This window comes from Babylonia areolata, chromosome 8 (genome assembly GCF_041734735.1).
Source record: "Babylonia areolata isolate BAREFJ2019XMU chromosome 8, ASM4173473v1, whole genome shotgun sequence".
NCBI classification, from domain to species: Eukaryota; Metazoa; Mollusca; class Gastropoda; order Neogastropoda; family Buccinidae; genus Babylonia; species Babylonia areolata.
The window spans coordinates 16,352,747-16,365,246 of record NC_134883.1 but is presented as its reverse complement, the minus strand read 5'-3'; the positions used below and the strand labels follow the sequence as shown (position 1 = coordinate 16,365,246).

At 49.0% G+C, this 12,500-nt stretch overlaps 1 protein-coding gene across 1 annotated transcript in view; it reads left to right on the top strand.

Annotated features, from left to right (window-relative positions):
- The window catches only part of LOC143285060 (chorion peroxidase-like), a 33,961-nt gene that overhangs the window by 5,139 nt on the left and 16,322 nt on the right, over positions 1-12,500 (top strand). Inside the window, exons 3-6 of the mRNA XM_076592248.1 lie at positions 2,811-2,934; positions 5,732-5,957; positions 8,912-9,072; positions 11,686-11,838. Of these exons, the coding sequence (XP_076448363.1) occupies positions 2,811-2,934; positions 5,732-5,957; positions 8,912-9,072; positions 11,686-11,838 (664 nt within the window). The remainder of the gene's footprint in view (positions 1-2,810; positions 2,935-5,731; positions 5,958-8,911; positions 9,073-11,685; positions 11,839-12,500) is intronic.

Below are 12,500 nucleotides of genomic sequence, written 5' to 3'. Positions count from 1 at the left end.
AAAAAGTCTCTGATGATGATGACCTTCGTTTTTGCTTGAAGCCTTCTGAGGTTAAACAACTTGCCATCTGTTCGGTACTTTAGGCCGATTCCAACATCACCATCTCTGAAGGCATCAGTAAGCATTGCAGAGAACATGAGGAAAGACACACAGGTGACAGTGACCAGATGGACAGACAGACAGGTGACAGTGACCAGGTAGACAGACAGACAGACAGGTGACAGTGACCAGGTAGACAGACAGGTGACAGTGAACAGGTTGACAGACAGACAGGTGACAGTGAACAGGTGGACGGACAGGTGACAGTGAACAGGTGGACAGACAGGTGACAGTGAACAGGTGGACAGACAGGTGACAGTGAACAGGTGGACAGACAGACAGGTGACAGTGACCAGGCGGACAGACAGGTAGGTGACAGTGACCAGGTGGACAGACAGGTAGGTGACAATGACCAGGTAGACAGACAGACAGACAGGTGATAGTGACCAGGCGGACAGACAGGTAGGTGACAGTGACCAGGTGGACAGACAGATGATAGTGACCAGGTGGACAGACAGGTAGGTGACAGTGACCAGGTGGACAGACAGGTAGGTGACAGTGACCAGGTGGACAGACAGGTAGGTGACAGTGACCAGGTGGACACAGGTAGGTGATAGTGACCAGGTGGACAGACAGGTAGGTGACAATGACCAGGTGGACAGACAGGTAGGTGACAGTGACCAGGTATACAGACAGACAGGTGATAGTGACCAGGTGGACAGACAGGTAGTTGAAAGTGACCAGGTGGACAGACAGGTGACAGTGAATAGGTGGACAGACAGGTGACAGTGACCAGGTGGACAGACAGGTGATAGTGACCAGGTGGACAGACAGGTGATAGTGACCAGGTGGACAGACAGGTAGGTGACAGTGACCAGATGGACAGACAGGTGACAGTGACCAGATGGACAGACAGGTAGGTGAACAGACACGTGTCAACGACAGGTGGGTGACACGTGACCAGGTGGACAGACAGGTGTGAATGTTGGTTAGTTAACCTTCTCTGTCTCTACCAGTCCATCTCACTGTTACTGTTGTATTGTTTTGTGGGGGTTAATTTGCTTTAAACTGATCTTTCTCATCTTAAACATAACATTTTGAAATTATACTCAATACATACAAAGCTTGTGTGTTTTACTCTCAGTATACAGGGCTTTCACTATGTTCATTGGCCCAAGTGGTCTTTTTCGGAAAATACTAAAATCAATACTACAAGTGGACTTTATATATCTATTGGCTGAGCCCTAAAGGTCATGGGCAAAAATCAGCTGCGTACACATATTTATACATATTCAAAGCGCGTGCTCGCAAGCTCGAAGGGCGACATTTTGTTTCAAGTAGTTGACCTGCCCGTTCAATCCAATATTCAATCGACAATACACGATAACATGTGATGGAAAGTTGGAGAAGGAGACCGTTAAATATTTATTCAGAGAAAGATTTGTGAACGCCTCATCACTTACTGGATTATGCCCCAAACTGCCATAAAAATATCCACAGAATCAGTCGGAATTCACAGTTAAAAATAATAAACCCTGAGAGTTAATACCCTTGAATTGATGAACCGTAAAACTGAGATTTCCATTCATGACTTTTCTCAAAATGAAGTCCTTTTCACTTCATATGACGTTTAGAAGTACTTGTACTTGGCTCTACATGTTATTAGTTTAACAAAATACTCAATTTTCATATCAACTTTAAAACTATAAAACTAGAATAAACATAAAAGAGAAATTGAATCAACCATGTCAACCGGGTGTAACTAAACTTGTACATCTATATAGATCCAGAGAAAACAGCTAAATGTTGCAGTGTGATTGCGGCGATAGTCACGTCTCCTTTACCGCGGACTTAAAAAGAATTTTTAATTGCCCTTAAAGATTTTTTGAATGCCCAAGATACACCAGAATAATATGATTTAAACAGCGTTCTCACTGCGAATACCGCAATCGATATATCGCCCTTCAAAAAAGCATGTTTAAATATTATATTTTTGAACGTCAGTTAAGGAGCCACGATAGTGTAATGGGTAAGACAGTTTCTTCTCGGGGTTCGAATCTGCCGTCAGGACTTTTTTCCTCCTTTTTCTTTAACCCGAAGCTTTATAATAACAAATAGAGAACACATTTTAACTATTAGATTTTTTAAAAAGTGTATCACAAGTGAGTCTTGAAGGCCTTGCCTCTCTTGTTTTGTTTCTTTTTGAGGAAAGTGGCGGAATGGTTAAGATGCTCAGCTGCCAATGGAGAGAGTTCGTGATGGTGTGGGTTCGAATCCCGCTCTCGCTCTCTCCCAGATTTGATTGGAAAATCAAACTGAGCGCCTAGTCATTCAGATGAGACGATAAACTGAGGTCCCGTGTGCAGCACGCACTTGGCGCGCTGAAAAAGAACCCATGGCAACGAGAGTGTTGTCCTCTGGCAAAATTCTGTAGAAGAAATCCACTTTGATACTGAGGTACACAAAAATACATATGCATGCACTCAAGGCCTGACCGAACGCGTTGGGTTATGCTGCTGGTCAGGAATCTGCCTAGCAGATGTGTAGCGTATATGGATTTGTCCGAACGCAGTGACACCTCCTTGAGAAACTGAAACTGAAACTCTCCCCCCCCCACCTCTTTCTCGCCCTCCCTCTCTCTCCATATATCTATCTCTCGTCTCTCTCTCTCTCTCTCTCTATCTCTCTCTCTGTCCGTTTCCATCACTGTATTTGTCTGTCTTGTTCTCTGTGGACATTTGACGTCACTGGACACCGTGTGTGCCTGACAGCCCTGCGAGGAGCTGACCTACGAGCAGTTACGGTTCCGGACCTATGACGGCACGTGCAACCACCCGGAGGACAAGGGCTCCGCCTTCGGCCCAGTGAAGAGGCTCATGGTCCCCATGTACCAAGGTCACACACGCACACACACACGCACACACACACGCACGCACGCACGAACGCACACCACACACACACACTCACACACACACACACACACACACACACACACACACACACACACACACACACACACACACACACACACACACACACATGCGCGCACACGTACATACATTCCCCAAGCACACACATTCGCACACACATACACACTCACGTGTATCTGTATTGAATGTTAACTTCTGTCACCAAAAAGGCGTAAGTTTTCTTAGAAACGAAGAAACCTGGAGGGCACAAAGACAAGCTGTGAAATCAACACAAAACCAGTGTTGAAATGGATCAGACAGAGCGCAATAACCGAGTGGTTAAAGCGTTGGACTTTCAATCTAAAGGTCCCGGGTTCGAATCTCGGTAACGGCGCCTGGTGGGTAAAGGGTGGAGATTTTTACGATCTCCCAGGCCAACATATGTGCAGACCTGCATGTATCTGAATCCCCATCGTGTGAATACGCAAGCAGAAGATCAAATACGGACGTTACAGATCCTGTAATCCATGTCAGCGTTCGGTGGGTTATGAAAACAAGAACATATCCAGAATGCACACCCCCAAGTGAACGTGGGAGTTGCAGCCCACGAACGAAAAAGAAGAAGAAATGAATCACAACAGAAAAGCTGATCACGACAGCATGGAAGTGAGTCACCCAGATTACAGGTCAAAGTCAGCAGTCAGTGTCCAAATTTAAGTTCAAGATAGTAAAGTTCTTCTTCGCTCGTGGGCTGAGACTTATACGTTCACTCGTTTACACGAGTGGGATTTTACGTGTATGACCGTTCTTACCCCCGCCATGTCGGCAGCCATACTCCGTTGTCGGGGAGAAGGGGCGGAGTGCATTCCTGGTATGTTCTTGTACCATAAGCCACCTGACACGGATTACGGGATCTTAAGCGTGTGCATTTGATCTTCTGCATGCGTGCACAGGGGGTTCAGGCACGAGCAGTTCTGTACATATGTCGACCTTGAAAGATCGGAAAAATCTCCGCCCTTTTTCCAACCAGGCACCGTTACCGAGATTCGAACCCGGGACCGTCAGATTTAAAGTCCAATGTTTTAACCACTCGGCTATTGCGCCCGTCAAGATGATAAACCGAATAAGCAACAACTGTTGTTGTTTTTTTACACCAACGGAGAGAGGGAGTGGGGGTGTGACAGGGATCAACATTTTTAACAAATGGCGAAAAGGGATCGTCATTACGCTTGCAACACAAAACGAGATATGATCATGATGACGATCAAAAAGAGAGAGAGAGGGGGGGGGGGAGGCGAGGGGGGGGGGAGAGAGAGAGCGAGAAGAGGGGGGATGCCGTGGGGAAGAAAGAGAGAGAGAGAGGGGAAGGACGGATGGGGAAGGGGGGGGGGGGGGACAGGGCGGTTTCCCTTTTGTCAAGCAACAACTCCAGGCGATGACAGGGATGGTGCAGGGGAACACGTGTGATTCGTCAGCCAGTCAGCCCTGGGGATGCAACTGCAGAGGAGTGGGGGTGAGGGGGGAAGGGCTGTGTGTGTGTGTGTGTGGGGAGGGGGGGTTGTGGAAAAGGCAACCAGTGCTTTGGGAACGAAGAGGAGACGCGGTTCCCGCCCCTCCTGCCCGCCTCACCTCACCACCAAACAGCACATCTTATATTGTCTTTCTCCACCCCTCTCTCCCTCCTTCTTTCTCACATTGACAGATTGGAAGACTTGGCACAGCCTTGTCTAAAAAAAAAAATTGTCCTCTAGTAATAACGTTTTTGAATCTCTCTCTCTCTCTCTCTCTCTCTGCCTGCCTGCCTGTCTGTCTGTCTCTGTTTATTAGCAAACTGATTAATAGATGCTGATGTCTATCTCTCTCTCTATGTCTCTGTCTCTCTGTCTGTCTCTCTCCCTCCCCTCTCTCTCCTTTTTGTGGTTTCTTCATTGTTACATATACACGCCAGGGCTGAATGAAAAAAAAAGCACAAGCAACAACTGTTTTTTACACCAAGGGAGAGAGGGAGTGGGGTGTGATAGGGATCAACGTAATATGTTAATGTGTTTTTCTCATTACCTTGGTTTAACAACATGTCATTCTCCCCCCCCCCCACACACACCCCTCCCCCCCCCACACACACACCCCTCCCCCACGCCCCCGCTCCCAGCTTCTCTCTTTGAACACATTTTCTTTCCTTTCGCTTTGATTGTTAAAACAAAATGTTTCCCCTCCCCCCACTCCCAGGCTCTCTTTAAACACATTAATTTACTTTCCTCTCGCATCGTTCACGTTGACAGATGTGTACATCATGTTTTTTTTCTCTGTACAATCGAGTTCAGCATAATAATTATATATCCTATTCAGCTCGATGCTCTGTACACGTCTCTCTACACACATACCTGTTTGCACTATTTTCATTTCCTCTTAAACATACATTAACACTTTCCTACACTGATATTCACAAGCATTCCTTCTCTTTCACCCACTACCTCTCTTCTTTCCGTCAAATTACACTTCTAGTGATTGGACATTAAACTGAAGATTTCACACTGTTTGCAAACACATTTCTTTTACCCCCGAATATGGAGTATGGCTGCCTACATGGCGGGATAAAAACGGTCATACACGTAAAAGCCCACTCGTATACATACGAGTGAACGTGGGAGTTGCAGCCCATGAACGAAGAAGAAGAAGAAACACATTTCCATTACTTTCGTTTCGTTCATGTTGACAGGTGTGTGTACACCACGTTTCTGTACACGTCTCTGTGCACACACCCACCCACACCTGTTTGCATTCAGACTCCCTGAACGCGCCGCGGGACCGCACGAAGCGGGGGAAGGCCATGCCCAGCGCGCGTGCCGTCAGTTTGGCCGTGCACCGGCCCAAGGCCACCAACACCTCCTTCACCCTCCTCCTCATGCAGTTCGGACAGTACCTGGACCACGACATCTCGCTGGTGCCCGTCGCCACGGAGGCCGACGACACCATCCGGTGCTGCGGCGTCCCCAAGAGTAAACAGTACATGTGAGTTGGTCACGGTGGTGTGTGTGTGTGTGTGTGTGTGTGTGTGTGTGTGTGTGTGGTGTCCCCAAGAATAAACAGTACATGTGAGTTGGTCACGGTGGTGTGTGTGTGTGTGTGTGTGTGTGGTGTCCCCAAGAATAAACAGTACATGTGAGTTGGTCACGGTGGTGTGTGTGTGTGTGTGTGTGTGGTGTCCCCAAGAATAAACAGTACATGTGAGTTGGTCACGGTGGTGTGTGTGTGTGTGTGTGTGTGTGTGTGTGTGTGTGTGTGTGTGTGTGGTGTCCCCAAGAATAAACAGTACATGTGAGTTGGTCACGGTGGTGTGTGTGTGTGTGTGCGTGTGTGTGTGTTCGTATGTGTGCGTGTGTGTGTGTGTTGGGTTGGGTAGGGGGTGAGGGGAGGGAGGGATTTGTGGTTCTTGTCTGCCGCAGTGCCAGAGCAGAACGGAATCTGATGGCACGGATGTCAAACGGGCTAAATATATTGTCTGCGTTGGGCAAGCTGTATTCGCATACTGTGTGAAAAAACAACAACCGAACCAGCCGCTCGAATCGTATTCCTGATTAGTTTGCTGTGCCCCATGGCGTCCTCCTATGTTTCAGCTCCAGTTTCCAGGTGTGAGGACCCCCCCCCCCCCCAGAGCCCCCCCCCCCCCCCCGTCTTACAGTTATTAGTGTCCATTAAGTCATTAGCATGAATTAATCAGGCACTGTGCCAGTGCGGATCGTCTCGCGTGGAGGTCCACAGTCTGACGTCATTTTCTAACACAGTGAGGGCAGAAGCTGTGAAAAGTTCGATAAATACACACTTTTTTTTTTTAAATAGGGTTCTCGAGGCCGTGTGTGTCAGAGAGAGAGATATATTTCAGACGTAAATCACCTTTCCTCGTGTATTCAATCCATTCCCCACACTCCCTCCTTTTATCTTTAAGTAAAGAGGGAGGAGAGAGAGAGAGAGTGTGTGTGTGTGTGTGTGTTCGCGTGAAATATTGGTGGTTGTGCTGATAATGATAAAAACACAAATGACAAAAACGCCAACAACGACAACAGCAATGACGACAACAACTAGATAACCCCCGTGCCCCCCCCCCCCCCCCACCGCCTCCCCTCCTCCCCCCCCCACACACACCTCCCCCACACTCTTACCCTGTCTGTTGCAGCACAGTCACTAAAATATATGGTTGCACATACATTAAGATATTGACAGACACTGAGATATCGGTGTCTATGGTTGTACAGACACTGATATATTGGTGTCTATGGCTGTACAGACACTGAGATATTGGTGTCTATGGCTGTACAGACACTGAGATATTGGTGTCTATGGCTGTACAGACACTGAGATATCGGTGTCTATGGCTGTACAGACACTGAGATATCGGTGTCTATGGTTGCACAGACACTGAGATATTGGTGTCTATGGTTGTACAGACACTGAGATATTGGTGTCGATGGTTGTACAGACACTGAGATATTGGTGTCGATGGTTGTACAGACACTGAGATATTGGTGTCGATGGTTGTACAGACACTGAGATATTGGTGTCGATGGTTGCGCAGACACTGAGATGTTGGTATCTTCAGTTGACGGTAAGATACTGGTGTTTATGGTTCCACAGACACTAAGATATGGTTGATACCTATAAATACATTTTTTTTTAAAAAGGTAAATAAATAATAGATTATTAAAAAAAAAACAAAAAAACCTACTACCACTACTAATAATATGTATGAGGCGCAAAAACTTGATGAAGTCAGCTATAAGCGTACATAAATAAATAAATAATTATAATATAAAAAGGTAGTAATAATAATAATAATAAATAAATAAGACAGCAATGATGATAAATAAGCAAATAAATGTAAAACATGGAGACACACATTCACACATACACCGACATATGCATAGCAGATATGCGCCAAACATACAGTTTCACAGATATGAAAGCACAGTCAAATACACATAAACGTACATGAGCCCCAACACACACACACACACACACACACACACACACACACACACACACATTACCCTGCACCTCCTCTACCCCCCTCCTCCACACACTCATTTCTAGGCTACGTATCGCAGCTTCCACGGCACACACACACACACACACACACACACACACACACACACACACACACACACACACAGATGAACACTTACTTGTACAAGCACACACACATACGCCCATGTCCCCCACCCCCACACACATATCTATATCTATCTATCTATATATATATATATATATATATATAGACACCCGCACGTTCCAATATCCCGTTGCTCCCACAGTGTAGGCATGCATACACTCACATACCTCATCCTCTACCTCCCCCCCCCCGCACCCCTCCCCCTCACACACACACACACACACACACACACACACACACACACACACACACACACATACGCGCGTGCACAGAACTCTCCTGACACTTGTGTACACTTACACCCTCGCGCATGCACAAACGCACTCAAACACACAGACCCACACATACACACACGCACAGAGGCTGACACTGATTGGCCGCAAGAGGGATGGGAAAAGATCTCTGATGCCAAGAACGTGGCGTCTAGTGTGTTGCTCAGTCTACTGTATTTGGAAAAGCCCACAGAGACTCGGAAATGATGCCGATATTTGTTTGATCTGCAAAGCATCGTGCTCTACCTTTCATGTTAGACTTACGGCCGCTCCCTCTCTCTGCTTTTATTTCTTTGAGGCGATCGATGGTGTGATGGCCTTGTACCTGTTCTTTTTGATATTCTTTGGCTTTTCTGATGATTTTTTTTCTCAAGGCCTGACTAAGAGCGTTGGGTTACGCTGCTGGTCAGGCATCTGCTTGGCAGATGTGGTGTAGCGTATATGGATTTGTCTGAACGCAGTGACGCCTCCTTGAGCTACTGAAACTGAAACTGATACCTATATCTATAAGATATCTATGGTTGCAGCGATTGTTACCCGATCACAGTGCCCAAGAACGACAAGCACTTCAACAACTGCATGGAATTTGTGAGATCCGAACCCGACATCCTTCCCAACGGCACCCTCAACATCCCCCGTAATCACCGCAACGCCATCACCGCCTGGCTCGACAGCTCCAGTCTCTACGGTCAGTATGGGGGGAGGGGGGTTGGAGGGGGGGGGGGCAGCGACCATAATGGTTTGATATTGTTTCAGGTGGGTATCAAAGTGTTGGTACATGATCGCTCAGGACTCGTCCCTTAAGGAGGAAGGTGGTAGAATGGTTAAGACGCTCGTCTGCCAATACAGAGTCCGCTGAGGGTCTGGGTTCGAATCCTGCTATCGACATGTCTCCCAGGTTTGACTGGGAAATCGAACTGAGCGTCTAGTCTTCCGGATGAGCCGATAAACCGAGGTCCTGAAAAAGAACCCATGGCAAAGAGAGTGTTATCCTCTTGCAAAATTATGTCGAAGAAATTCACTTGGATAGGTACACACATAAAATATGCATGCAACCACGTATGCAACCACGGCCTGACTAGCGTTGGGTTAAGCTTCTGCTCAGGCATCTGCCTAGCAGATGTGGTGTATATGAATTTGTCCGAACGCAGTGACGTCTCCTTGAGAAAATGAAACTGAAATCTGAAACTCTTCGGACAAAGCAGACTTCACCGAACCAAGCCTGTAAAACGACATCAGTAGCGAAAAATGTTACCACACTGGCTGGGAAGCACACGGTGACCCAACTGAGCCGCGAACAACTCACCCGAGGGGTGTCAGCTCATCTCTGTCATGTTGGTCGGAGTGTCGGTGTGGGGAGGTAATCAGTGTTCGTCACTGGAACGGTCGGTGGAAGGGTTGGACACTTCTTGATTGACAGGCGAGAAGCCAGACTGAGTGAGTGAGTGAAGGACTGATTGATGAAATGATTGATTGTTTCCGCTGTTGAACAAATGATTGGTTGGTTGGCTGGAAGAAGAGGCAGGCTGGCTGACGTTTTGTGCAGCGTTTGTTGCTAAGATCATTATTGTTGTAGACCGGTGACTGTGAAGAACAAAACCCTTTGCATCCCAAACCATCAAAAGATCTCTACACAGCTGGCGACGCAGAACGGCAAGCAGGCAGGGGAGGCAATTCCATCGCACCTGGTTCAGTCAAGGTAGAGAACCTGCTGGGTCTGTCATGAGGCTGCCGGCCCTCGCCCCGCCTCCTCGTCTCTACTCGGGGTTTGACGGACATTGCTGCCTCCTTGTCTCTACCCGGGGTTTGACGGACACTGCTGCCTCCTCGTCTCTACCCGGGATTTGACGGACACTGCTGCCTCCTTGTCTCTACCCGGGGTTTGACGGACACTGCTGCCTCCTTGTCTCTACCCGGGGTTTGACGGACACTGCTGCCTCCTTGTCTTTACTCGGGGTTTGACGGACACTGCTGCCTCCTTGTCTTTACTCGGGGTTTGACGGACACTGCTGCCTCCTCGTCTCTACCCGGGGTTTGACGGACATTGCTGCCTCCTCGTCTCTACCCGGGGTTTGACGGACACTGCTGCCTCCTTGTCTCTACCCCGGGTTTGACGGACACTGCTGCCTCCTCGTCTTTACTCGGGGTTTGACGGACATTGCTGCCTCCTCGTCTCTACCCGGGGTTTGACGGACACTGCTGCCTCCTTGTCTCTACATGGAGTTTGACGGACACTGCTGCCTCCTTGTCTCTACATGGAGTTTGACGGACACTGCTGCCTCCTTGTCTCTACATGGAGTTTGACGGACATTGCTGCCTCCTCGTCTCTACCCGGGGTTTGACGGACACTGCTGCCTCCTTGTCTCTACCCCGGGTTTGACGGACATTGCTGCCTCCTCGTCTCTACCCGGGGTTTGACGGACACTGCTGCCTCCTTGTCTCTACCCCGGGTTTGACGGACACTGCTGCCTCCTCGTCTTTACTCGGGGTTTGACGGACACTGCTGCCTCCTTGTCTCTACATGGAGTTTGACGGACACTGCTGCCTCCTTGTCTCTACTCGGGGTTTGACGGACATTGCTGCCTCCTTGTCTCTACATGGAGTTTGACGGACACTGCTGCCTCCTTGTCTCTACATGGAGTTTGACGGACACTGCTGCCTCCTTGTCTCTACATGGAGTTTGACGGACATTGCTGCCTCCTTGTCTCTACATGGAGTTTGACGGACACTGCTGCCTCCTTGTCTCTACATGGAGTTTGACGGACACTGCTGCCTCCTTGTCTCTACATGGAGTTTGACGGACATTGCTGCCTCCTTGTCTCTACTCGGGCTTTGACGGACACTGCTGCCTCCTTGTCTCTACATGGAGTTTGACGGACACTGCTGCCTCCTTGTCTCTACCCGGGGTTTGACGGAAACGGACTTTACGCGCACACTGACCTGTACAGGAGGACAGTGAAAGCACGTGAGGTCCGGTTCTTCACACGTGTCGTATCGCCCGTAGTCCCCAGTGTGAGGTGTTCACTTCATCTTTCTACACATCGACATGGCGTTAAACTAAAGCGCACTTTGCCCCAGGCTGTTAGTGATGACCGACCTCTGACACTGGTGCCCTTTGGCCTCGACTGCGACATTGCTTTCAGAAACCGACCTTCCTTTTGACTCGCACTGACTTTGACCCTAACTGACCTCACGGTCCTACGGACCAAACCTTGATCTTGACCTCCATTTTTGACCCCTTTTCACTTTGATCGACCTTGACCATCGTCAGTGACCCCGCTGTGTGACCTTCATCTTGCAGGGAGCGACCGAGAGAGAGCGAAGGAGTTGAGGACACGAAACGGCACGGGGGCGTTGCTGCTGACGACACGGTACAAAGGTCAAGAACGACTTCCGGAAGGTCCCAAGGACGACTGCATTGTTCTGAAGGACTCGCACTACTGCGTTGAGTCAGGTCAGTGTACACGCTATGAAGAACTGAAATTACTGCCTTCAGTCAGGTCAGTTGTGGGGTGGACAGTACAGTGAGGGGTGTGGGGTGGATAGTACAGTGAGGGGTGGACAGTACAGTGAGGGGTGGGCAGTACAGTGTGGGGTGGACAGTACAGTGAGGGGTGGACAGTACAGTGTGGGGCTGGGGTGGACAGTACAGTGAGGGGGGGACAGTACAGTGTGGGGTGGACAGTACAGTGAGGGGTGGACAGTACAGTGAGGGGTGGGCAGTACAGTGTGGGGTGGACAGTACAGTGAGGGGGGGACAGTACAGTGAGGGGTGGGCAGTACAGTGTGGGGTGGACAGTACAGTGAGGGGTGGGCAGTACAGTTTGGGGTGGACAGTACAGTGTGGAAGGGGTGGACAGTACAGTGTGGGAGGGGTGGACAGTACAGTGTGGGGTGGGCAGTACAGTGTGGGGTGGACAGTACAGTGAGGGGGGGACAGTACAGTGAGGGGTGGGCAGTACAGTGTGGGGTGGACTGTACAGTGAGGGGTGGGCAGTACAGTTTGGGGTGGACAGTACAGTGTGGAAGGGGTGGACAGTACAGTGTGGGAGGGGTGGACAGTACAGTGTGGGGTGGACAGTACAGTGAGAGGTGGGCAGTACAGTTTGGGGTGGA